The following is a 26,576-nucleotide window of genomic DNA, read 5'->3' as shown; positions in this document are numbered from 1 at the left end:
ATTTACCATATCGGCTGTTTTTAAGGTAACTGTTGTAAGGAAACATATTTGTAACACAGAGTCAACTTTGCAGCCTTGGCTAAATTAAGTATACACGAGACTAGAGATGTCATCTCTCTCCTGTAGAATTTCAATGTTGATGCCGTTGAAATTCTACAGCGATGACATCTCAGATCATTATCTAGTCTCGTGTACTTCATTTAGCCAAGGCTGCAAAGTCAACTCCGTGTTACAAATATGTTAGACCTATCACTTCTGCCACTAAAGATCGCTTTAATAATAATATTCCTGATCAGTTTCATCTCCTCAGCATCCCAGATAGTTTAGAAGAACCTTTTGACTCTCTCTTTTCCAGCACTTTAGACACAGTTGCTCCTTTGCGCTTAAAGAAGATTAAAGAAAATAGTCCAACGCTGTGGTACAACGAGCACACTCAGGCCCTTAAGAGAGCAGCCAGAAAAATGGAGAGCAACTGGAAGAAAACAAAACTAGAGTTGTTGCGCATTTCATGGAAAGAGAGCACGATTGCATACAGAAAGGCCTTAAAAGCTGCTAGATCTGCTTATTTTTCAACCCTATTAGAAGAAAATAAACAAAACCCTAGGTATTTATTTGAAACAGTGGCTAAATTAATGAAAAATAAAACTTCAACCCCAGACGTTTCCAAGCAGCACAGCAGTAATGCCTTTATGAACTTCTTTAGCCTACTTACAAGATTAATAATATCAGGGAGAAAATTATAACTATGCAACCATCTACTACATTATCGCATCAGGCAGTGCATTGTAGTCTCCCTGGGGAAAAATATGATACATTCAATGCTATCAGAGAGGAAGAATTTTCTAAACTCGTTAAATCATCTAAATCGACAACATATGTTAGACCCTATACCGACTAAGCTACTGAAAGAGATGCTTCCAGAGGTCATTCTCTTCTTAATATCATTAATGCATCTTTGTCATTAGGATATGTACCAAAAACTTTTAAGCTGGCTATGATTAAACCGCTTGTTAAAAAAACGCAACTTGATCCTACAGAATTAGTCAATTACAGGCCGATCTCGAATCTACCTTTTCTGTCAAAGATACTAAGGCAGTATCTTCACAACTATGTTCCTTTTTAGAAAGAAATGGCATCTGCAAGGATTTTCATTCAGGATTTAGACCGTACGATAGTACTGAGACAGCTCTCATCAGAGTCACAAATGATTTGCTCTTATCATCCGATCGTGGTTGTATCTCTCTATTAGTGTTACTCGATCTTAGTTCTGCATTTGATGAAACCATTGACCACAACATTCTTTTAAATAGACTTGAAAATTATGTTGGCATTAGTGGAATTGCATTAGTGGTTTAAATCATACTTATCTGACCGTTATCAGTTTGTAGCAGTAAATGAAGAGATGTCTTATCGATCAAAAGTTCAGTATGGCGTACCACAAGGCTCAGTTCTAGGACCGTTGCTGTTCACTCTGTACATGCTACCCTTAGGAGATAGGAAGCATGGCATTAGTTTTCACTGTTATGCTGATAATACTCAGCTCTATATTTCTTCACACCCTGACGAAACTTACCAATTCACAAAATCAACAGAATGTAGCTGATATAAAAAACTGGATGACTAATTTGTCTACAATTGTCTACAAAACCGCAAGGTTGGTGGTTCAATCCCCGGTTCCACCTGACCAAGTGTCGAGGTGTCCATGAGTGGATGAATGGGTTAACAGTCTTCCTAACATTGTCCGGGAAGCAGACACACTCTGTCAGTTCAAATCTAGACTAAAAACACATCTCTTTGACTTAGCATACACATAACACATTATAGACTTCTATAATTCAATGTTAGGTTGCATAGATCAGCCGGAACCGGGAACACTTCCCATAAATCCTGATGTAGTTGTTACATCATAAGAAGGATGACGTCTACGCTAATATTGGTCTCTCTGTTTATCCCGAGGTTTACCGCAGTCCGCCGGATCCAAGCCGTATCCAGATCTGATGAAGGACCTGCGCCTGGACACGACGACAACACAGTCCTGAAGTGTCAACTAGTCTCTCCCCTGTGAAGGCCTCCTTCCCTTCCCTTTAACTCTGTACAGATAAAACATTGTCGGGATAATTCCGGTTCACGTGGCTACGCGGAAGCGATACATTTTTTTAAAGGCTTGTACCTTGGAACCTATTTCATGGTTTGCTTTCTCGAGCCACCAGGCACTGTTTTGTGCAAATCACATTAAGGGTTTTCTGTTAGAACGGTGTCGTGTTAGTGGCCCCTAAGTTAATAACTAATGATCGTTGTAACGGAAGTGAATCAATCAAAACTAACTTTAGCTGGACAATAACTTTATTCTAGAGCTGCTGTAAAGCCAAAACAATCTCTGTTACTTTAATTTCCTATTATCACTGTGAAGCTGCTTTGAAACAATCTATATTGTTAAAAGCGCTATATAAATGAAGGTGACTTGACTTGACTAAAAGGACTGACTTAAATTCCTCCTCATGGTAATTTTTCTATCTTGTATCCTTACAGTCTGCTCCCTGAATCATGCTTTCAAGGACATTTGAGCGTTTTCTTAGGCACTATAGATATATTGATTGCCTATTAATTTAGGCAAAATTGGACACATTTTGTTAAATAATCTAGAACAGTATTAAAGTGTGTACTCGCATTTGTGTTATGTCTGGTCTCTTTTACCATTTTATGTAGGAAATATAACAAAAATCAGAAGTCAAAATGAGTGGGTTCAAAATGGGCCAATGAGTGTGAAATCATCATTATGAACTATGGGCCCATCCTATAATTTGGTTAGTAAAAATAAAGACAGTTACTGAAATTTTAGTGTTGAGCATGTAATATGTATAAAATGTAGGCCTATCACAGTTTCCACTAAACTACTAAGCAGCACAACTGTTTTCAATATTGACAATAATAAGGAATGTTTCTTGAACACTAAATCAGCATATTAGAATGATTTCTGAAGGATCATGTGACAACGAAGACTGGAGAAATGGCTGCAGAAATTTCAGATTTAGACAGGAATACATTAGACTTTAAAATATATTAGCCTACAATAGATAATAGTTCACAATAGCCAACTGTTTTTAATTTATTTTTGTTCAAATAAATGCAGTCTTTGTGAGCCTAACAAACGGCAGTGTTAGTGAAAACAGTTCCATGTTACAACCAGACTGTTTAATTGATCACATCACAGTCCTGGGATTTGACTACATCTGCGTTTCTTTAGGCTTTGCAGAAAATCCTGTTTCCTTAGCAGCATTTGTCTCTTCGGAGCGCGCGGCGCGCCCTCGCGCGCTGGAATGCGAGCTGATGCTCGGGGCGGTCTCGCGCTGCGCTCATCACACAAGTATGTAGATGTTTCACAGACTCCAAAGCAAGACGTTTCAAGCGGTTTATTCCTCAGCGCAGCGTAAAGAGGATGCGCCTCTCGCCTTCAGCTTAACAAATAACTCATCTTTATCACAACCTGAGGAGCACCGAAGAGAACTTAAACACTTTGCACAGAGAACTGGAATCTTTCTCTCTTACTATACTGTAACATCATGGACAGACTGCAGTCTCGAGGTCACCCGGTTGATGTTCAGCGACGGTGAATGAAGATGAGGTTCAGTTAACGTTAGTCCATGATGGATCACCATCACGATATGAAATGTAAAATAGTTGTGGTCGGGGACACTCAGTGTGGGAAGACGTCTTTGTTAAATGTTTTTGCCAAAGACTCCTTTCCAGAGGTTTGTAGAGAAAAGTCGCCAATAAATATGAATGTTAATTTGATCTTTAATGTTATTTGTGTCATGAGTGCAACATTTATTGAACGTTTTAGCCATGAGTTGGTCATTTTGTTTGGTTAAACATTAAACTTTGGATCTTTCTCTTGCAGAACTATGTTCCTACAGTGTTTGAGAACTACACAGCCAGTTTTGAGGTGGACACATTGAGAGTTGAGCTCAGTCTTTGGGATACTTCAGGTAAGAGAAGGAAAGGCAATTTGATGTTGTTTTTATCCAAGCCTCGATACACACATGCACATAGCCTATGAATTTATTGGTCGCCAGAGAAGCTGTAATGCAGTTTTTGAGATTTTGGGCGTTGTGGGATATGTGATGTAGTTTTCTAAATGTCATGTCCCCATAAACCTCCCTCTATTTTTGGTGGACTGGAGACTGGATGAGGACCACAGATATTCTTGTCAGACTGATGATTCATCACTTACGATATAATTCATAAATACAAATCTTGAATATGTGATGATGAGGTTGAAGAAGAAAAGTGAGTGCTATGAGCACTTTTATATTTTATTAATATACACTTTTAGGTTTTGGTTTCGGATTTGGTTCAGGTTTTTCTTATCAAAAACAATGTTTGATATCTTGGGTTATATATGCAGTTCAGTTAAATAAGCTCTTCATGTTGCACTGTCAGCATGTTAGATTCTCTCTTAAGAGCCATGGTTTTCGGAAGAAATGAAGAATAAAAAGTGTTGTGGAACTTAAAAAGGTTCTTCAATGGAATCAAGCTGTAAAACTGTGTTTGGTTTTAAGTGGAAGCTTTATTTTTAAGAGTGTAAACTAGCCCAAACCACCAAAGATTGCAAATGATGTTCTCACAGCAGACTCACTCTTGTCTCCCACACTTCTAGAATGACTCATGAATGTTGTTAATGTTAGGTAATACTATCTCAAAATAAACTACACATATGTGGTAGTATTTTTCATAGCATAGTTTGTTTGCAAATAATGCTTTCTTTAAACAGTTGTTTATATTTATCAAATCTGAACTGACGGTTATCATCTTTTCCTTCCTCATGTTTTTGCGAGCAACCCATGACTCGCCATGGACTGACATTTCAAAATGAGACCTTTAAATATTTCAGTAATGATGGCTAATGATCTGAGGTTTGAACTCATTTCAAGCCCTACAAACTTTCTAGAGCAGATTCAACACTCACCTCCCAGAATAGCACTGTAACCTAATTTGCTGGGCTTGAAACATGGATACATGTGCTGTCTTCCTATGTAGAGGGACAGTGACTTGCACAGGGACCCCCATAGAATATCAACCAGTATCAGTCCAACCAGTTCAGAATGTCCTAAGAAGACTTTACTCACAGCGACACTGAATAAATAAATGGATAGAATTATTTGCATTGAATTGAATTATATACTTTTTTACTGTTCAATGACAGTAGTAATATAGTGTTTGTAGTTTATGGGGACGTTGTTCTATTCAAACTGGATGCTATAAATGAATATATATATAAAAGAAAAGAATACTCCTAAATTATGTTTTTCTAGGACAGATGTGCATGGTTTCTGACACTGCACTGTAAAGAGAGAAAAACAAATTAAAACAAAAATGAGAAATGTTGTCTTTGGCAAAGTAACTAAAACTAAAACTGAAATAAAAATAAATTAAAGCTAAATAAAAATATTTTAACTACTAACTATTTAATAATTTAAGTAACAAAAGTGACAAAACATAACATTACTAAAACTACAAAATAGTATAATAGTATCATACTCAAATAACACTGATGTGTATACTGTTGAACTTTGAAAGATTGTGAATATAAATAACATTTCATTGCGGTACATATGGAGTAAATCTAATAGCAATATACCATCTTAAAACAATTCAGTTGCATAAATACCATGCTAACATGCTGTGTTCATTGTTTAACTTACAAGTTTTTCCATTGCACTGTCAGGTTATTGTTCAGATTATTACTTATTATTCATTTATGTTATAATAAGTAATAATTTATTTATTAGTACAGTGTTTTGGTGTCTATTTGCAGGGTCTCCGTACTATGACAACGTGCGCCCCCTCTCTTATCCGGACGCCGATGCAGTTCTTATCTGTTTTGATATCGGTCGACCAGAGACTCTGGAGAATGTGCTAAGGAAGGTACGCTGATTTTCAAGACATTTGTTCATCGGTGCGGATTGTTTATAAACTGTTGTAGCTCTCCTGAACTGTTTTTGGGATATTCTCACAATCCCTGATGTCTTTGTGGTGATGAGAACAAAAGTCCAGACATCTGAGACAAGAGTCCAATGAATGAGAGAAGGAATGTGTGGGAGGGCTTTGATCCTTTGACTATCACATGAGGGGGAGAACGACAACCAATAAGAGTTGTTTACGTTGGGCCTCAGAATCAGAGAGCCTTTGTGCCGCAGAAAGCCTTGTAACCTCTGATGTCATTGGGAGACAAGAGGTTTTAAGAGAGCAAGAATTAGCCACCCGTTTTGGGCCGCTTCGGTCTTCATTGGTGTTCCCACTGAGGTGGTCTGTGCAACTCTACACTGATGTCATCGGATGATTCTAGGTGAACTACTAGAGAGTCTAGACAAATGCCCATTTCACCCATGCCGGGGTCCTCCACTGACTAGAAGTAGGGATGATACTTAAAACGGGATGAGTGTTTTAATAACTGGGTCATGAAGATCACAGATTTTTAGACATCCTGGGATAACAAACATGGTCTAGAATCGCTGGATGTTTTATAAACAATGTGGAAAGGAATTTGTGGGACTCTCATTTTCAAAATAAACAGCCAAATCGTATTAGACAGATAAAAGATTACTTAAAATTAATATTATATTCTTGTCTTTCAAAGGAATTTTAGGTTTTGTTTTCTTAGTTTTTCTAATCTTAATTTTTGTAGTTTTACTGATATTATGATAATTATATAAAGCTATAAAATAATGAATGCATTTTTTAATATTTCATATATTTTTCTGTTTTTATTTTACTTTTAGTCATTTTGTTATGTGCTTTTATTTATTTTACTTTTAGTACTTCAACTTCAAGTTTAAGTTAGTTGCCAACATTTCTAATTTTCGTTTAGGTTTTTCATTGAATATTTATATGTTTGTCAACAGTCTAACACCATGTTTTTTAAATCCTTTAGTGGAAAGGGGAAATTGAGGAGTTCTGTCCCAATACTAAAGTACTTCTGGTTGGATGCAAGTCTGACCTACGTGCAGATCTGGCCACATTTGTGCAGCTGTCCAATGACATTCCTTCATCGTATGACCAGGTGAGTTTAAAAAAAAAAGAAAGAACAGATGTAAGTTAACATACAATTTCAAAAGCTTGTACTACAAAATAATGCAATTAGGTATCTTCAACCAAAGGTGTACTAGGTGGTGGATAGTGAAACATAATAATAACATGCATACAGTTCCATATTAGTGTATTTACAGATGTTGTTATGATGCTTAATGTAGCTTGCAAAACAATTAAAATAATCATTATTGAGGCCCATATTACACTTGAAACATTGACAATGATACATTTGGCTAAAATGTAACTAACTTTTATTGTATTTCTAAAATACATGTTCTTATCTTACATGAGCATTAAATCTAACATTAATTGGCAGACCTCATCTAGTACCACCATATACCCCTCGGTGTCCCCCTGTTGAAGACCCCTAATTAGAAGATCAGAAATGATTTTAGTTGTCTATTATTTGAGCTATTTTAGTTTATTTTAACTGTCTATATGAGTATATTTTTGACTTCTTGTGTCTTTTAGGGTTCAAACATGGCCAAGCAGATCTCGGCCCCTTACATCGAGTGCTCAGCGCAGCAGTCTGAGAACAGCGTGAGGGACATTTTTCACATAGCCACACTGGCCTGCATCAGTAAAAGCAACAAGAATGTGAAGCGCATGAAGTCCAGCAGAGCCACCAAGAGGACCTCGCACGTATCTAGGCCTGAGCTGGGATCAGTGTCATGTCTACACAAGACCAAGACAAAAACCTGCACAGTCATGTGATTTCAGAAGCCATTTCATCTGCATGCATGCATTCTCTTATCAGGATTCCTTCTAAAAGTCCATTGGGGAATTAATGGGCATTGAACTGAAGGGAGATATTTTGCACTTCACTAGTATTCACAATATGTACCGGTGAACTGAGTGAGCGACATGTATTGATGATGATGATGCATTATTCTCCCCTATTTAAAAGCACCTCAGAACATTTTAGCCATCATAAAAAAACTAAAACAGGGAAAACATCTGTTCCTATGTACTGCCAAATGAGCACTTATAACTTTGTAGAAGCCGTCCAAAGAAGAATTTCCTCTGGATTTTGTTGTGTCGTAATGTTTCATTGCAATGACCCCCAGTTTATGGGCGTAACTAACTTGTTGGATTAACATGTGTTCAGTGCTGCTAACCTCAGTCCTGCCCTATTAGATCTGACTTCACCAAAAAGTGTCAAATAATGTCACAGATATACATTGTAGGTAGTTTTTTTTTCTATATGAAATAAACGGGGCAATAAATTAAGCATACCTGCCGCAAACAGTTGTGTCGATGATAATTTGTCATTATATGCAAACACATTCCAAACACTATATAAAAAAGCCTAAAAACTTTTCTAAAGTCCTTTATGTATTCAGATTTTAAGGTTTGCCTGTATTCTTTCTTTAAAAGAACTTGCATGACAACCATTAAAATATTTTATATCATGACTTTACCAGTGTTGTTGAATGTCTCTTGATCATTCAGCTGAAAAAAAAGGATCATTTGTGCTGTTCTAAGAGATGATAATTACACAAGTGAAGCAAAATTGGTGCCGTCATGTGGAATATAGCATTGTGGATCTTTCCCCAAAACAGCCTACAGACATAAATGATACACTAAAACTAAATAAATAAATAAAAAGTGTCTGTATGAATGTCTTTTTGACTTTTTAACATTTTAAAATGTGACAAGCGTTACATTAAAATAGAAAAAGGTTTGTAACTGCATTTATGTAAATGAATCCACAATTTCCTATAAAGCATATAATTATTATTTCCATTATTGTCATCTTTACTCATTTTTGTGACCAAAAGCAAGTTTATAATGTCTTTACTGATGGTTCATTTAAATCACAATTGTGAAATAAATCACGTGCTGTGATTTATTTATTTAAATGTTAGCTATCCAAAAGTGTCTGGCAAAATGAGTGATTCCTACAGCATTCTAGCGCATTCAGTTTGGTCCAACACTACCATCTGCTGGGCATAATTGGACATTCTGGTAAATTGGGGAAAAAAAAACATACTGTCCTAAAAATACTGTATGCTAAAAATCCTTGTATTTTTTTTTTTAAGTAGCCTATACTGGAATCTATCCCTCACATGTATCCAGTTGAGAATGCAGATTAAGGAGTCAAAATGCAAATCATCTAGAATATAATTTTAGCAAGGAGGGGGAATGCAACTGGATGATTGTTCAGTGCTTGCAAAATTAGCTTTATGATAAATTTATTTTTATGTTGGGATAGAAAAAAGAAAAACATGTTAAAAATCATAATCATAGAATTCAAACTCACACTGAGACATTCCTTTTGAACTCTCTTCCAGATGGTTTTCTTTATCAGCTCTTAGACATGTGCACTGTGAAGGTCTACAGTGTCCAACTGAACTTGAAAATCTAGTTTTATTTGTTGAGATAAAAGTGGAGCAGGAAATGACAAATATGTTTCAGTTTAGGGAATCTGTGGAGTCTCCTTTCATATCTAAATAGACTAAAGGGTGGCCCAAACTTAAAGATTTTAAATGTTTTTTATCAGATTTTCAAAAAGTAAGATACCACAAACTCAAATTTACATGACGGTAAATTTAAGCCTGGCCTCGCCTGAAATGTATGCGAGAGTAGGCGGCTGCAGTGAGTGGAGGAGTGAAAAAAGTGCAAGCAAGCTTGACAAGTTCTCTCTTCTCGTAGTGGATCAGACACCTGCGAGATCAAAGGCAGATGTCGCGGGATTCACGCTCATGTACGGTGTTGCTAATAAACTAGATGTAATTTAAGTTATGTTGTTTTTATATGAAAATAAATATGATCAAAAAGACACCAAAGGTAGGCTACTTGTTATTTAATTCCAGACGTGTTTATCATTTTTGCTTTAATACAGACATGTTTTTAAATATTTTTAGAAATATGAAAACAATCACATCCGAGATAGCACTGTGAAACAGATTAGGAATATTCACACATAATTTATACACATAAAAAAAATTATATAAGAGTTTAAAAATCAAACATTTTAAAAGAGAACAAAACATCACGGTTGTTTAAACCAAAGAACATTAAGCTGTGTCGTCAGCAAGTCGTTTTCCATCGTGCTTTTGATCAGCGCAGTCGGTGGAGAGCAACTGTGTTTGACTGCAGAATCCGACACGTCCGCCTCGCCGTCAGCATGACATCAGAGCAAGGTGATCACCGGTAATCGTTTCTGCGCAGATTTTGCTCATCTTAAACGAGCCTATTCAGTTTAGGGCATCAGTGGAGTCAGTCTCCTTTCATATCTAAACAGACTTTTTAAAATTTTATCAGATTTTCAAAATGTAAGATACCAGAAACATGACGGTAAAAAAAACTAAAAAGATGTAAAAGTTTTGATAGTGTGTGGAGTGCCGCGATGACCAGGTTCCCGACTTTCTTTTGGCGCTTTTCCACTGCATAGTACGGTACGGTTCGGTTCGGTACGGCACGCTTTGGCGCTTTTCCACTGCATAGTACGGTACGGTACGGCTCGCTTTAAATGGTACCTGGTCTGTTGAGGTTCCAACTTCCAAGCGTACCGTACCGTACCGTACCGGTACTAAAATGTGACGTAAAAACACTGCAGATCACTGATTGGTCAGACAGAATCGTCACTACCAGCGTCATTGGATTTGCGACACGAGACACTAAACCCGCTAGATTTAAAGAACCAGTAGACAACAGCCAACGCGGTAGCATCTGTTTTTTTACTTTCTTGGAAAAAAAAGAGATCAAAACTTTAAAAAAGAAATGGCTGAATCGTGGTCAGTGGACGAGGTGCAGACGTTCCTCTCGTTGGATGCCGAGGAGTGGATCCAGCGAGAGCTGGATGGGGCAAAACGGAATGAAAAAGTGTTCCAAGAAGTAGCTCAGAACAACACGGGAAATCTCGGAAAATCTCTCGCGATCAAACGTGACTCCAGTAAACAAACATGGCAAACGACGGGTAAGAAGAAATGGCAATAATAGTGTCAGTACTGCTTTTTACATAAAATTCGCTGAAAAAAGAAAAAGGTTTGGATGAAGCCATGTTATTCTTCCATCAGCTCGCTTTCTTATATCGGTTAGTTCCACGTGACAATCCACAGTGTGTGTGTGTGTGTGCGCGTTTGTCCTCAGGGTTTCCCCACACAACAGGATTTCTGATTTAATAATAATAATAATTGATTACATTTATATAGCGCTTCTCTCTGCACTCAAAGCGCTTTACATAGAAGGGGGGATCTCCTCAACTACCACCATCGATTTGACATCGATGCGGCCCGGACGTTCTTCTGAGCAGATTCAATCACCCTTACCACATCACAATACACAAGAAGGGCTCGCTGCATCCTGCGCTGGACATCCAACCCCACCCACATCCAAGTGTGACGTCAGAAGCCCCGCCCGAATCCAATACGTCCGCCCCGGAAACCTGATTTGTTGTATGTAGGTTTCCGATTGAAAGGGTTTTTAGGCGTAAGGGTAGGATTTGAGTGGGTTTCAGGAAGGGTAGATTTTAGGTGGGTTTCAGTATGTAGGTTCCAGATTAAAAGGGTTTTTTAAGCGCAAGGATAGGTTTTGAGTGGGTTTCAGACAGTGCGGTCTGTCATAAAAACAGAAATATATAAAGAAATATAAGAAGTAAATGAAAAAGAATCTTCTCGATGCTTTTTCCTGTTTCAAATTTAATGAGGAGGAAGCACGATTCCAAGTATTAGGACTTTGGCGGCTTCACTTTTCACCAATGGAAGAGAGTGAAGGGGCGTCGTCCATCTTTTTTACAGTCTATGGTTGTGACGGGTAGGTTTAGAGATTGGTGTTTGGTGTAAGCAATCAGTACTGTGATTGACATGACCAATAAATCTTAAGATTCGGCTGCAGTAAAGTCGCGCTAATGTAATGAGAATGTGACGTATTTGGACATGGGCGTTGCTTCTGAAATCACAATTGGATGTGGGCTGGGTTGGATGTCCACTGCAGGCTGCAGCTTCTCACACCACAGGAAAGTCTGATAAAATAATCTGTAGAACCATCAAGATAATCAGGATTTTACCTGGGATTGTCGGAAGGTAAGAATTAGGCTCAAAATCGCCCCGATTATCTTGTAGTGTGTGGAGGCCTTAACAGCGAGAGAAGGATTTCATGCAAACAGTGGACAGGGGTTGCAACATGTGTTTAATATGAATATTATTCTTATCAGCAAAGACAAATGTAATCCGAAATTAGATGTTAAACTGTGATATTATTTTCCTCTAAAATTAAAAAATGTATAATTGCAAAGATTAAGGTGTATTCACAAAAAACAAAACAAGTTGACATTATTTGTAAAAGATCTAAAAAACGTACATTTGACAAATTAATCCACATACAATTCTATTTAAACAAAACTATTTATACAATGTAATGTCAAAAATTATATTATATTTACAGTATATACGTATTTATAACAGTAAAATAAGTCTTTGTTTATTATAAATAAAAAGTCCTGAAAAAGGCAACAGTAAAGCCATTTAATTTAGTCAGCACTACGTATTGTAGTTACATTTTGCAATTATACGCGTCATATCAAATTTGTAAACATCATCATCTAGAAGCACACTGCTTTGAGAAGAGCACAGTTCTATATATAGAAGCATTTTGCTTTGACTGGTTCCTCTTGCTCTTTTTACCTGTCAATAAACTGAAGGTCCATAGACGTGGCAGGGACCAGCAGAGTTCGTGTGATCGGCTTCACAGTCTTTCCTGAAGGGTCTGGGCGCACTTCATAGTGTTTAATTAACTGCAAAAACAATAAACATAAATAAATAAAAGCATATTGACCTGGAACATGTATAGTTCATTGAAGTTTAGAGAAGTCTTAGTTACTCATTGACAAGCAGAATTATCTCTGTAATAGCAGAGAAGGTTGAATCAAAGGTGAAGGACTGCAGACTAGTCAAAGATCTAAAACTAACACACTAATATGATCAGCTAAACTGGGTCAGGACAATCATTGTTGATAAGGATGGGTTAAAAATTCACGGAATGACCTAAAACTGCATTTCTATGTTTTTCTGGGTAATGGCAAAAATGTGAATATGAGCAAGAAGGTGGCTGGCCGCACACTGAATTCAGTACAGATTACAGAAGTCTATCAAAAAATGTTTTTTTTATTATCTGGATTGCATAGTGCAAAAAGTGCAAAGTGAATTAAAAACAACTGAACAGGAGCAAGCGTTTCAGCACATTGCTATCTTCAGTGCTCCACATTATTCCAAAAATGTGAATGTGCCATCAGTTTGAATCATCTGATGGTAAGGTTAAACAAGAACATTTTACTACTAATATAATAACACAAACATCTGCACAGCTATGGAAGGGTGCAGACAGTGACTGTGCTGACAGATATGCACTCTTACCCGGGACAAAAGGAGGTACATCTCCAGTTCAGCCACTCTGCGTCCCAGGCAGGCGCGAATGCCGAAGCCAAAAGGCACAGACCCAAAGGGGTGATGGTTTAACTGCTTCTGCCCCCGGATCCATCGCTGAGGGAGAAAAGCAGAAGGATTGGGGAACACCTTCTCATCATAGGACACCGCAAAGTGGCAGAGGTGGAACAGAGTCTGGAAAACACCGAATACACAGCGCCGATTAGTTTGGACGTCCATTTACAGGTGTGTTTATGGAATGGAGGTTTGTAGTTCAGCTTACGTTTTTAGGGAACAGGTGGTCACCAACCACTATTTCACTTTCAGCAACGACACGAGCATTTCCAGGAACCACTGGATATAACCTGAGAATGTCAGAGAACATGTTTGGAGGATTCATTTAGCAGGCTAACACAACACCTGAAATCGCATACTGTATCGATATGGTACTACATTAGGTTTGACTTGCTTCGAAAACGTTAAAAAAGTATGTTCTATATAGTATGAATGAAATTTGTGGTCATTATCATGTTGACTCACTGACATTCACAAATCACAAAGGGCCTGTTTTCTCTCTGACGCTGAACTTACATATTAGACAGCTCTTTTTGCTCTTATTAAATATGTTTCTAACAGTATAATGGAGAGATACGGTATATGCTGTACCGAAGAGTCTCTCTAACGATGGCCTTTAGCAATGGCATGCTGGTGATGTCATCACTGCAGGGCACCTTGTCCCCCGGGCAGACCCTGATCACCTCCTCATGCAGCTTCTGCTGGATCTCTGGCTCCCGTGCCAAGTGATACAGAGCCCAGGAAATAGTGTTTGAAGTCTAAATTGAGCACACATCGGAAACTCTCAATTGAAAACACTTTACTAATACCAGTGACACTATTTTATTTTGTTTTAAATCAAATGTTGCAAATTGTGATGCAAATTGTATATAAAATGAAACTACACACAAAGTAAAGAGGGAAGACACTTACAGTGTCGACTCCAGCCAGCAGAAGCTCTGTTATGCTTCCCAAAACCTCAGTGAAGGACATCTGTTCACTGGTCAGGAGGTGTGTGAGATACTCGCCCTCCACTGGCTGCCCATTTTTCACCATTTCCTCAATCTCTGTCATCTTCTTCTGCACCAGTTCTTCCGCTGTGCAAAAAACAGCATATTTAAGGATGACTGCCATGCTGACAACTCATTACTATAGTTTGAATATAGGTGCTCTACTACACCACCATTCAAAAGTTTGGAGTTTTTGAAAGAAGTATCTTATTCTCACCAAGGCTGCTTTTATTTGATCTGTAAAAATAGTCAAACAGGAATATTGTGAAATATTATAAAAAAAATTAAATAACTGGTACTCTATTTTAACTGGTACTCTATTCGCATGATCCTTCAGAAATTCTAATATGCTGACTTTGCTGCTCAAAAAACATTTCTTATTATTATCAATGTTGAAACAGTTGTGCTGCTTAATGTTTTTGTGGAAACTTCTTTGAATAAAAAGTTCAATAGTACAGCATTTATTTGTAATAGAAATATTTTGTAACATTATAAATATCTTTACTGTCATTATTGATTAGTTTAATTCATCACTAAATAACACTATTAATTTACTTTATTTTTAAATTGGTTACACTTTATTTTACAGTGTCATTGTTACATGTTACATGTAGTTACTATAATGACTATAAATTGTGCATAATTACATGCAACTAACCCTAAACCAAACTAAACCCTAATCCTGACCTTATAGTACATGTAGTTAATTACTATTACTCTGTACTTAAATGTATAATTACACTGTAACAAGGACACCTTAAAATAAAGTGTAACCAAAAAATCTTACCAACCTCAAACTTTTGAACAGTAGTCTATATATAAACATGGCAATAAAAAAAACTTTTATTATTAATAATAATTGCATTAATTTTAATATTTTTTAAACAGGACATTAATAAAAACAGACTAACCAACTTTGAACAAATGGTCCCAAACAGCCACAAAATGCTTCCAAAAAGGCATGTAGGGCCAGAGAGATTTGGGAAACAGGATCACGATGGGAGAAAGACGGAACATCTCCCCCACAGAGAAGATAAACTTCTGTGTTTCTTCAGGAACCACATCATTAAGACACCCCATACGAGTTTCAAATAACACTGAGCAAATTCCTGATGAGAAAGATAATAACAATATTACTGTGATGGACACAGTGCTTGTTACCAAATATACGGTATATCAAATATAACAAAGTACAACAAGACAATGAATCTAAAACAATACTAGTATTTGAGTTTAACTTTAAGCCCAAGATATTTGAGAGCACAATTGCTTTCCAGGTCTTCTTTTGACATTGATCTATTTGAAAGGAAGAGAAATTAAGATAAAGTCTGCTGCACATGACTAGGAGCTATGATATCCAGTGGCCTTTGTTATCTCATGTGTGGCATTGACCCTTTGTACTCACATGTTTCACTCCTGTAAATCAGCAATTCATTAAAGCTCTGTTAATATGAATGCCTGGAAATGTCTTTATGGCACAGCCTAATTATCTTGACCTTGAAATTACCCAGTATTATTTACCTTCAAAAGCGAACTTGTACAATTCTCCTGCCAAGTCATACACCATAACGTCATTGCCTTTTGTTGTCTTAAGCTTAGCCACCTTCTCAATAAAGTCGCTCACCACGCTATTAATGGCATTAGTGTAGGAGGACACGTGTTTGGGCTTCAGCATGCGAGGATTCAGTATGCTTCTGATGCGCTGCCACTCCGCTCCCATTCTGTAACAGGACAACACATATATTATGAGAAGTACTGCCATTTCTGTAAGCATAATGACTGTCACACATGATAATTTGCAATGATATAGCATTTTATATTTAAAATAAGTTCAGAACATTGAGTATGAGGTATTTTTGATCAAATTCATGCAGTGTCCTCATGGTCATTTTATGATTGACCTCTGAACAGTGAAAGATACACTCTTAAAAATAAAGATCACCAAAGCAGGTTTTCGAAGCAATGCCATGGAAGAAACATTTTGGGTTCCCTAACCTTTCAGTGAACAGATCTTAAAAGAACCATTATTTTCGTAGTGTAAAGAACATTTTCAAGGGATATTTTTACACTATAAAGAACCTTGTGTGAAATGGAAAGGTAACATGGATGTTAATTTTCAAGCTTTTTAAGAGTGTAGCCCTCTATTTTTGCTTTAGGTTTGGCGGATAGGTTTCCTCAAAACCAGTTTTCCCACTTACACTTGCATCTATTGATTGCTTCTGTTGTCCTCCTTTACAGAGGAGGTTCACTGTAATTTCATTGTTCAATGTAAGATCTCAAAAACAATTCCCTATTTTCCTCACTAAAAAGGGTTATGAAGCATACAAATTACAAAAACTGTTTTGATTTATTGTTCGACGCACAGCGCCCTCAGACATGTTTCCATTTTGTACATCAACTGCAAGCTGCTATTCAAAACATGTTTAGACATGCACAGTATATTTGTGGCTTCATAACATCTGCAGGTGTCTTTATACCTTTGCAGCATAGCTCACAGCTTTTTGGCTTTACATTATCTTTGCAATGAATGCATAAGTGACAGATGAATGCTTGTGCCAGTCTCCAGTGTTACTCACTCTGTGAGGGGTCCATAGGCATGATTCCGGAGTTTCCGGTAGCCTCTCCAGTGGGGCATGTCAGTGCGGATGGGATGGCGACCCTCTTGCCGCAAAACCTGTTCTATGAGGTCTGCACTGGCCACATTAACAATAACCAATGGTCCATATTTGGACTTCCAAAGTGGGCCGTAGATTTTGCTGTGCTCTATCTGCATTAATTACACATTTTAAAGTAAATAAACAAAAAAGATTCAGTAAAACATTTTAACCTCACATGACCAACATGAAAAAAAAATCTAAAAGCATAGAAGGTACTAAGTTTCTTATTGTCATCAGTTTTCTTGTTTATATAGGCGAGTGGAGAGAGTTGAGTGTCAATCAGGAGTGGCATAAAGTCGCCCAACAGCAATGTGACAGACTGATAGGGAGCATGCCAAGACGCATGAAAGCTGTGACTGAAAGTCATGGTTATTCCACCAAATATTGGTTTCTGAACTCTTCCCAAGTTAAAACTTCTGTTGTTTAAAAATTAATACAGAATTGTTTTCTTTGCATTATTCGAGGTCTGAAAACATGGCATCTTTTTTTCTTTATTTTGACTAGCTATCAAATGACTTTATTTGAAATTTGGAAGAAATGTTGTCAGTGGTTTGACGTGGTCTCTTAATTTTTTCCAGAGCTGTATATATACATATATTGTTTTATTTAATTTTTTTACTTATTGTTTATTTGAATAGGGACAGATACAAAAGAACATAGATTATTACATAAAGAACAATCCGATGCCTGAATCACAGTGTTTAGAGCCAAGGCTAATTCGCAACATACACACACACATATATATATATATACATATATATATATATATGTGTGTATATATATGTATATATATATATATATATATATATATATATATATATATACACACACACACACACACACAGTACTGTGCAAAAGTCTTAGGCACGTTAGTATTTTAACCCCCCTTATTTTAAGTTTGAAGTGAAAGTATTTGATGAATGTATACTATGTGCGGAGAGCATTCACTCAATATTATTATCTCATTTTTGACATAGGTGGGTTTTAGAGGCTTTTGCATCGGAGGTCTTCATAAACTATAACTTTATAAACATAAATATATATGGGTGTATGAGAGCTATTCGTAGATTGTTAATATTTTCATGGAAAATACATCTCATTCATTAAAAGTGGTAACGTTAAAAGGCATAAAACATGAACCAAACATGACGATTTTGAGTTTAAACTAATAAACACTAAACCCAATAGACTACGTTTTTATGAATATTTACCTGCATTTGATGTGTCGTTTGAAAATAACCTTTTCCAAAAAGCCAGTATAATGATGTCAGAAAGCTAGGACCATCCAAGTCGTCCATGGTTTTTTGTTTATCACCACCTATCAGCGTACTGGCTGTCCGGGTCCCAACGCTGAGGAATATCGATGGCAAGCATTTAATACCACTGCTGTCCTGCTTACATAAAAATAATCCAGTTCTAAGAAAGGAATTGGAAAACATATCTAATCCCGTAGTCCACAGCACAGTGGATGTATAAGAGTCCTGCAACAGCAGTGGTCTGCCCTGTAATGGCAGTCTGTGCCAGAAGCAGCTCTTCCCCTGCGCATGAATTTGAGGAAACTCGCTGCTAGTCATCGTTGTGATTCTGTAAAAGCCGCCAGTGTTGCAATATTACTCAACGGGAACCGTTGTTTCCGACAAAATACTGTTGCTACTTCAAATTATAATAAACAACGATGTAAGAATCTTGCTGAGTGTTACTGTAATTTCAAGGGAATGTATTAGCCTACCTTTCAAAAGCTTGGAGTTGGTAAGAGTTTTTAATGCTTTTGAAAGAAGTGTCTCATGCACAAGAGGCTATATTTATTTAATCAAAATGACAGTAAATCAGTAATATTGCAAAATAATATAATTAAAACAGCTTTCTATTTTTATTGTTTAAATTTTTATCTATTTCTGTGATGGCAAAGCTGAAAATTTACAATGTTTTACTGTAACTTTTAATCAATTGAACGCATCCTTGCTGAATACAAGTATCAAGTAATAACCATTTTTGTTGTTGCAACAAAAATACCTTTTAATGTAAGCAGCAACTATCACAAAACTTATTTGTGATATAACGTTAGTGTCTACATTACACTACTACATAATAAAAGTTATAATATTAATCCCATGACAGTAATAGCCGTATATTGTAAAACAAATGCACTGAAAAATAAAATAAACTTTCATAATTAGTTTTGTACCAATTTCTAAACTTGAAAGAGATAAACATGTGATCTTTTATTTTAACGGAAACTGCATCGAGCTTTTATTTTTGGCGGAAAACATGGTTTACAAACGCGTCTCATTACCATCTCATTACATTACTAGTAAAATGAAGAAAAATGACTTTAGCACCCAGCGGAACAGCTCATTTGCTCCAAATAGAGCTATAAGGCCATCTAGTGGCAAGAGTCATAAAATATCATGTTATATTATTTTTTTCCACAAGAGGTCAGCAAAGACACCCAATGTAAGATATTTTGAGCTGAATTATTGATTAATAATTGAGTAAAAATTGAGTTATTGTGAAGTTGAAAGAATGTGAGGAATGTGCTTAAATTACTATTTATTTCTCAAATCTAGTAATTTAAAGATGCATAAAATGTCAAATAAAATCTCCCAAAAAATTGCATTAAAAAATTGAAGAAATATTATCAACATGAAATAAGCTTTCTGGACAAAATGGGCTTCGGGTCATTTTGACCCGTGCGGGAAAGATGTGTTACAAAGTGCGAAGGAAGGGTGAAAGTTAAATGTGATAGAGAGACGGTTGAATGCACACACACACAAAAAATATATATATTTCCATAGTAGAGATGATCTTTGCTTCAGAAATAAACCAATGCCTGTTTTTAAAGTCTGTGCCTCTAAAAAGTCATATCAATAAATCCAAACAATGATTGCATAATGTTCAAAAAGATTTACTGCATATTGAAACCCTCAGTATAATTGGAGTATTGCTTGATCAAGTTAATCTTGCCACAACATGAAGCTACTGCAGGTTAAAACTTTGCAGCTCAGATGCTGAAAAAAGGTGTTCTATGAAAATGATCAACAAATAAACATCGCGAAAACAAGTCTTTGTCTATACACAATTTTAATGATCAAACACCTCCCACAGAACTACATTTACCACATCAGTCAACCTTACTATAGTATAATACATAGGATGGCACGTCATATTTTGCAATTAGTGCTCAAGAAGGGCTGGATAAAGAGTGAAGAGTGTTGCTTTTGGGCCTGCCAGAGGCGTACAGTAAGACACACGACACATAGGCTTCTACATCGAAATGGAGATTACATCTTAAGGAATCCAAGCAGGAATTTAAAACAATGGGTAAACTTCAATGCAAGAGAATGGGATGGATATTCAAAATACACCTTATATACAAGGCACAGTGTGTTATGAACAAATCTCTCCGAATCATCAAAGAAAAAAATTCAAGTATTGCAGGTCGGGTAATGTGTATCTGAGATTACTGAGACTGAGCTTGGCACATTAATGCACTCATGCTCCTTAAGATTCCTAATAATATTCTGCTGATTCACATGTGCTTGAGAATGTTAAGCTTCAAAAAAATATATATATTATAACATGACCATGGTGATCTTTCTAAACAGTTATCTCAGAAATAGATATATTTCTATAACCTTTGAGGAAGCATCTATAGGACATTCCTATAAAACTAACATCTATGCAGTAGCATTCTTAACAAAATAAATACCTTTTCTTAATTTACTAATAAAGCAAACCCCCCAGCTTTGTGTCCAATGACAGCTTGTGCTGATGCAAGTATTACTAAGAAACTAGGGGAAAGAAAAGATTTCATAACTAAAAAGTTGATAGGGATAGTGATTTGGATTCAGGTTTCACATAAAATTTTAACTAGTGAACAGATACTGTACTTCCTGAAAACATGACACTCTTTCAGCATCAGATGTCCAACACGTCTTTGCAATCAGTCATCGTCACTTTCACTCCCAGACTCACTCAACTGGAGATCATTTTCTGGAATAAATCAAATATTAGCATATTAGACACACAAAAGATAACGTCAGACCAACTAAAATCCCCCAGCAGCCCTGAAACTCACTGAGCGTGTTCATGAAATGCCCGCTGCTCTCTTCCACGCGGCTTTGAGATGTGTTGAGGGCAGAGGTGCTCTGTGGGGGGACTGGGGGCGTATTATGCGGAGGGCGACTCTCGTCCTCGGAGTCGCTGCTGGAACTGTCCCCACTACTGGATGAGGAGGAACTGTGGGAATCTGAGGAGCTGTCTCCACTGCTCATCTGCTCCATGTCACGCGCCTCGGCCATGAGCTCTGCACAAACACATGAAAACTAGAAGAATTCGCAAAAGAATTCAAGTACTATTCAAGAATTCTTTAACACTAGCATTTACACTAAAAGTTTAGGGTCGGTTTTGAACATATTTGAAAATATTACAATTTGTTATTACGATTTAAAATGACTGTTTCTATAGCCGGGTTCACAACGTGCGATTTTGGCAACATGACATCATGACTTTGTGTAAACATACACGCCACTTTCAATTCAAGTGGCGTGTTATCTATACGCATTTTGAGCTATCCGCGTGTATGTCCACGCCGAAATCTTTTGCGTGTATGTCTACGCCATTAAACGTCCGAGTGATTCCGCGTGTATGTGTACGCCGTTAAATGTCCGAGCGAAACAAAGCAAAATCTATATCTACATCTGTGGAGCGATATTTCTTTTCCTAGGATGGTAGGAGAAGACTCATAAATGGTATTAACCCCAGTGACGGGTAGGTTTAGGGACGGGGTTGGGGTAGGTCATATATTTATATATACATAATACAGTAATATAACGTTAAGTCAAAGGCGTTGATAAACACGCTGAAAAGCGATTATGCGTGTTGATAGCACGCCAAAAATGGAAATACGAATTGGCGTGTCATACATACGCCATTTCATGAGATCAGTCTGGATTTTGGCCACAACTTGGCCGTCTGAGACAAATTTTGTGAATCCTAAAAAATTCCTCTGATCCTAAGCCAAAAGTTTGACATGTTCACTAACAGCAGAGTAATGACCAAGATCAAATCTTACCTCCAACAAAATTTTGGCAGTCTCAGAAGATTTGACACACAGTCCTGTAGTGTGGCTTCTACTACGACAATAGTCAAATTAAAGACCAATAGTAGCGCAGAACCAGATGACGCAATTAGTGAGACAACAACAAACCCCCACTTGCTGCTCCACACACGTCTTTTTCCCCAGTTTTCTTTTCTAAGAAAAGCCACGATCAAAATTAACGCTAGAGATTGTTTTTGTTTGCTAGCTACAATTTTTATCCCACATGTAAATGCAGCTTAGTCACTGAATGTGTCACGGATTGATGATGTAAATCCCAGGACAGTCTTGTAAAACCCTGCACCCGGCTTATCTTAATTTTTAAAGAGTAATTTATTCCGATGATGGCAAAGCTGAATTTTCAGCATCATAACATTAATCCTTCAGAAATCATTATAATATGCTGATTTGCTGTTCAAGAAACATTTCTTATTATCGATGTCAAAAACAGTTGTGCTGCTTAATATTTTTGTGGAAATTATAATACAACTTGCCAGTTTGATTAATAGAAAATTTAAAAGAGCAGCATTTATTTGAAAAGTTTTTTGTTTGTTTTTGTTTTTACAATGTAAAAATCATTACCGTCACTTTTGATCATTTTAAGGTACTCTTGCTGAATAAAACTGTTAATTGCATTTAAAAAAGAAATCTTAATTACCCCAAACTTTTGAACGGTAGAGTATTTTTTTTAATGTTTTTGGTTCATCAAGCTGGTGTCCTGCTAATTGTACTAACTGAACTAGTCAAAAACCTTGTTTGCTACTTTTTCCTTCCAGCTTTTAGCAAGACACACACATTACCTCGCTCAATATCATCCATGGGAGATGATGGAGACATTTTCTCCTTAGGAGGAGAGCTCTTGGTGCTGGAGGGAGCCTTGCTTCCACTGCCTGTCTTCATCTGCTGACTGAGCCTGCTGGTTTGCTGCTCCAGCCGTGACTGAACCTTACTGCTTCCCTCAGCCCTGCATAAAAAGCAGGATTTATTTACTTAATACAAGCTTTAAAGAAATATATCATGAAATAAATTATAAATCCATATGAATTGGAACACAAAAGCTATATTACCTGGTCTTCTTGACCGCGATGTTACTGCTGAGTTTCTCCAGACGATACTCTCCTGTGTCATGGTTAACAATGAGAATACATTCTTTCATATAAGGCCTTTTAGAACCTTTAAACACAGTAACAGGTGCTGTGGATCCCTGTGAAGGTTGAGGGGTGAGAAAAAGATTCAGCTGAATTACCTGTGCTACAGAAAATAACTGTTTTGTAGAATAAGGCTATCAAACTTACCTCCAAGTTCGGTAGTGTGATTGTAACTTGCTCTCCTTTGCCCACTTCCAGATCCCCCTCACATGTTGTATCTATGGAGGCTGGTTTAAAATCATCTATGAACAGGAAGAAAACATTCATAATTCATAATCAGATGAGCAATTGCTGACTTAAGTAGTCTAGTACTACTGTATAACCTACAGAGGGCGCACGTGTCTGTCCTATTATAATATAAAGTCATTAATTCCTCGTGAATTTAATGTTGCCCATTAATGCCCAAGATTTCATTTGATACCACAGTTCGTTTATGATGTTTCCATTATAAGCACAAAGACAGATGCTTTTTTTATAATTTCCAAACAACATTACAAATCTGATCTTTATCCAGCAAGGTGGAAAAGCACATAACAGTTAGCTGCCTTCTCATATGCCTGTGCGTTTTGTTTGAAAACAACGCATGGTTTCAGTAGCAACGTACAAAACAGCTCCTTTTCTTTTTCAAAATATGTTTTCTATTAATGAGTTTATATGAATATTATAATATACATATAATAATGTAAAAGATACCACTTACATCGTACCGTGTGAAATGCACTTTTAGGTTGTTTCTCAAAGGTTTCGCCTAGTTTGAGAACGTGCTCTTGATTGTCAAAGTTTGAATATGCTGTTCCATTCATTCTAATCACAATTTTCAACCATATATTAGCAGTTTTCAACTTTCTACTTGATTCGATACCATCTACGGCAGAAATAGACACCTCACTTCTGGACGCGTTGCTTGCTCTTGCTACGCTGTGATTGGCTGCGTTTGTGCTCTTGGTTACGCCTCATTGGAGCTTAACTTCAATGTAATTAGTTAAGAAAACTGTCAGTCAACGCTCACGCAACGTCAGACGGAAGTGTCCTTTTTTTACCCTACCCCATGGGTGCCCTCTAGTGCTCTATAAGAGAATTGTCTTTTTTTGTCACACAGATTCAGAACAGAAAATTTGCAGTAGTAACAAAAAAGATTTATATGAATAAGTATGACATATTAACCAGTAGTTTAATTCCAAAATAAATATTTTAACGTATGTCAACATATTATATATAATATAACCCTTAATGCATGAATTATGATAACCTCAGTCAGGATTTTTTTTCCTATGTGTTTTTATTGCTCTTAGGGCATGAAAAACAAGATTTGATTAGATTTTTTTTAAAACAATTTTTTCAAAGAGATTTCCAGATGTCCACTTGAGTGGACAGCATGCATTAATGGTTTAAACTGAAGAGATACGGTATTAAACATAATACAATAATCAAACATATAAAACACAAACATCTTTGATATCAGATTCAGAACATGGGGACGTGATTCCATCAGAATTTTCTACAGCCTGTCAAGGTACAACTGTGGAAGCCACTCAGGTGCTCTCTCCAGTGTACCAGAGTATGTCAATTTACCCTTATTAGCTGATAATTCTGATTATGTTCAAGATGGACACATTTCTAGCATAGTCCTCTTCTGAGAAAACTTAGCGATACGTTTTTTTCAATCTCATCTGAAATTAGCAGTGTTGGGGTAACGCATTATAAGTAACATGCATAACGCATTCAGTTTACTTTTTTGATGTTTCCCTAAATAAAGCTGGCTAGCATTGTTATTTAGTCTCTCCCGATAGAACCCCTTTCATTTCTCTCCCTCTCCATATCTTCCAAAGAAACTGCGGCGTATCGCTCAAATGTAAACAAACACTAAGCTGCGCTGTCTCTCTTTCGCTATTTCTGGAATGTTTAGTCGCGCCTCTGTGAAGTTCTGAAGGCGTTGCCCCTCTCAATTGATTGAGATGTGATTGGCAGGAATTAGCAGTTTGCTGGGTAACTGTTTTGGGTGACTTGAAATATATATATATATTTCTGAGAGCACTACACATTAATTTAACTATAGTTTGATGATCCAAAAGTTTAAGAACACATTAAAAATATGGGATTTAGTTTATTTAAACCTGGAAATATAGCCTACTGATTTAGTTGGGGGTTTTTATCAAGAAATTATGATGTAAAATTAATAAGAAATACTTTAAATTCTGCAGCTCAGGGCACATGATATTGATCATGCAAACTCCATTATACAAAAGGTCAGAATTTTATAAAAAAAAAAATATATGTTTTTTACAGCTCTTTGAAACTATAATTTTAATAATTTTCTTTGCAATTGGTGGCCACTACCAGGTAATATACACAGACATTGTAGACTCAGCAATGGTGGACAGATCATGATTGTTCTCCATTAAATGATTGGCTGAGATCAGGACTACTGGCCACACAGACTGATTTATCCAAGTAATGGTCATCAGGGGAGTCATTACAGAATTGCTGTTCTTTCCTCAATTGCTTACTGGACAAATAACGTTGTCTTTAATTTTAATGAGAGCTGACAGCTTTACTTGAAGAGAAAGTTTAAAGGGTTAGTTCACCCAAAAATAAGATTTCTGTCATTTACTCTATGTCGTTCCAACCCTATAAGACCTTCTTTCATCTTCGGAACACAAATTAAGATATTTTTATAAAATCCATAAAATTTCTGACCCCTCTAGACTGCAACGTGATTACCACTTTCAAGGCCCAGAAAGGTAGTGACATTGTTAAAATAGTCCATGTGACTACAGTGGTTCAACCTTAATGTTATGAAGTGACGAGAATACCTTTTGTGCGTAAAAAAAACAAACAAAAATAACAACTTTATTCAACAGTTTCTTCTCTTCCATGTCAGTCTCACTCTGACGCTGTTGACGTTGTAAAGTATAAGACAGTATAAGAAGTGGACAGAGCCATCTCATTGGAACTCAGTTGAGACAGTTGAAGCCCATTTTTAGCGATTTTTGAGCACTTCCATTCCTGACGCGCAGACTCAAACCGACTCAAACTAAGCTTGATGACGTAAGCAACCTGTCTGACAGACGTAAATCTTCTAGAAGCGGTGCCAAGAGGAATCTGAATCATTCCCTTCCGAAACTTGCAGAGCCGGAGATCGTGAGTATTCGGTT

The 26,576-nt window shown here is 36.8% G+C and overlaps 3 protein-coding genes across 3 annotated transcripts; 1 reads left to right on the top strand and 2 right to left on the bottom strand.

Moving 5' to 3' along the window:
• Nucleotides 1-3,363: 3,363 nt before the first annotated feature.
• Nucleotides 3,364-8,509, top strand: rnd3b (Rho family GTPase 3b). Its single transcript, XM_056251900.1, has 5 exons — nt 3,364-3,749; nt 3,899-3,986; nt 5,816-5,925; nt 6,932-7,060; nt 7,561-8,509. The coding sequence occupies exons 1-5, from the start codon at nt 3,642-3,644 to the stop codon at nt 7,801-7,803; spliced, it is 678 nt and encodes a 225-aa protein (XP_056107875.1). The 5' UTR covers nt 3,364-3,641; the 3' UTR covers nt 7,804-8,509.
• Nucleotides 8,510-12,201: 3,692 nt separating this feature from the next.
• On the bottom strand, nt 12,202-18,765 carry LOC130085900 (sterol 26-hydroxylase, mitochondrial). Its single transcript, XM_056251898.1, has 9 exons — nt 18,387-18,765; nt 17,095-17,285; nt 16,040-16,239; nt 15,430-15,627; nt 14,442-14,605; nt 14,121-14,287; nt 13,738-13,819; nt 13,446-13,649; nt 12,202-12,826 (listed from the first exon to the last, which is right to left on the bottom strand). The coding sequence occupies exons 1-9, from the start codon at nt 18,747-18,749 to the stop codon at nt 12,713-12,715; spliced, it is 1,683 nt and encodes a 560-aa protein (XP_056107873.1). The 5' UTR covers nt 18,750-18,765; the 3' UTR covers nt 12,202-12,712.
• Nucleotides 18,766-20,222: 1,457 nt separating this feature from the next.
• Nucleotides 20,223-24,338, bottom strand: eaf2 (ELL associated factor 2). The gene is made up of 6 exons (XM_056251899.1): nt 24,122-24,338; nt 23,569-23,663; nt 23,341-23,477; nt 23,074-23,237; nt 21,254-21,481; nt 20,223-21,168 (listed from the first exon to the last, which is right to left on the bottom strand). The coding sequence occupies exons 1-6, from the start codon at nt 24,222-24,224 to the stop codon at nt 21,119-21,121; spliced, it is 777 nt and encodes a 258-aa protein (XP_056107874.1). The 5' UTR covers nt 24,225-24,338; the 3' UTR covers nt 20,223-21,118.
• Between the last annotated feature and the right edge of the window lie 2,238 nt (nt 24,339-26,576).

The sequence above is a fragment of the Rhinichthys klamathensis genome, unplaced genomic scaffold, assembly GCF_029890125.1.
Source record: "Rhinichthys klamathensis goyatoka isolate OS25496 unplaced genomic scaffold, OSU_Roscu_1.1 h1tg000090l_1, whole genome shotgun sequence".
Taxonomy (NCBI): domain Eukaryota; kingdom Metazoa; phylum Chordata; class Actinopteri; order Cypriniformes; family Leuciscidae; genus Rhinichthys; species Rhinichthys klamathensis.
This window is presented reverse-complemented; position numbering and strand designations above follow the sequence as displayed.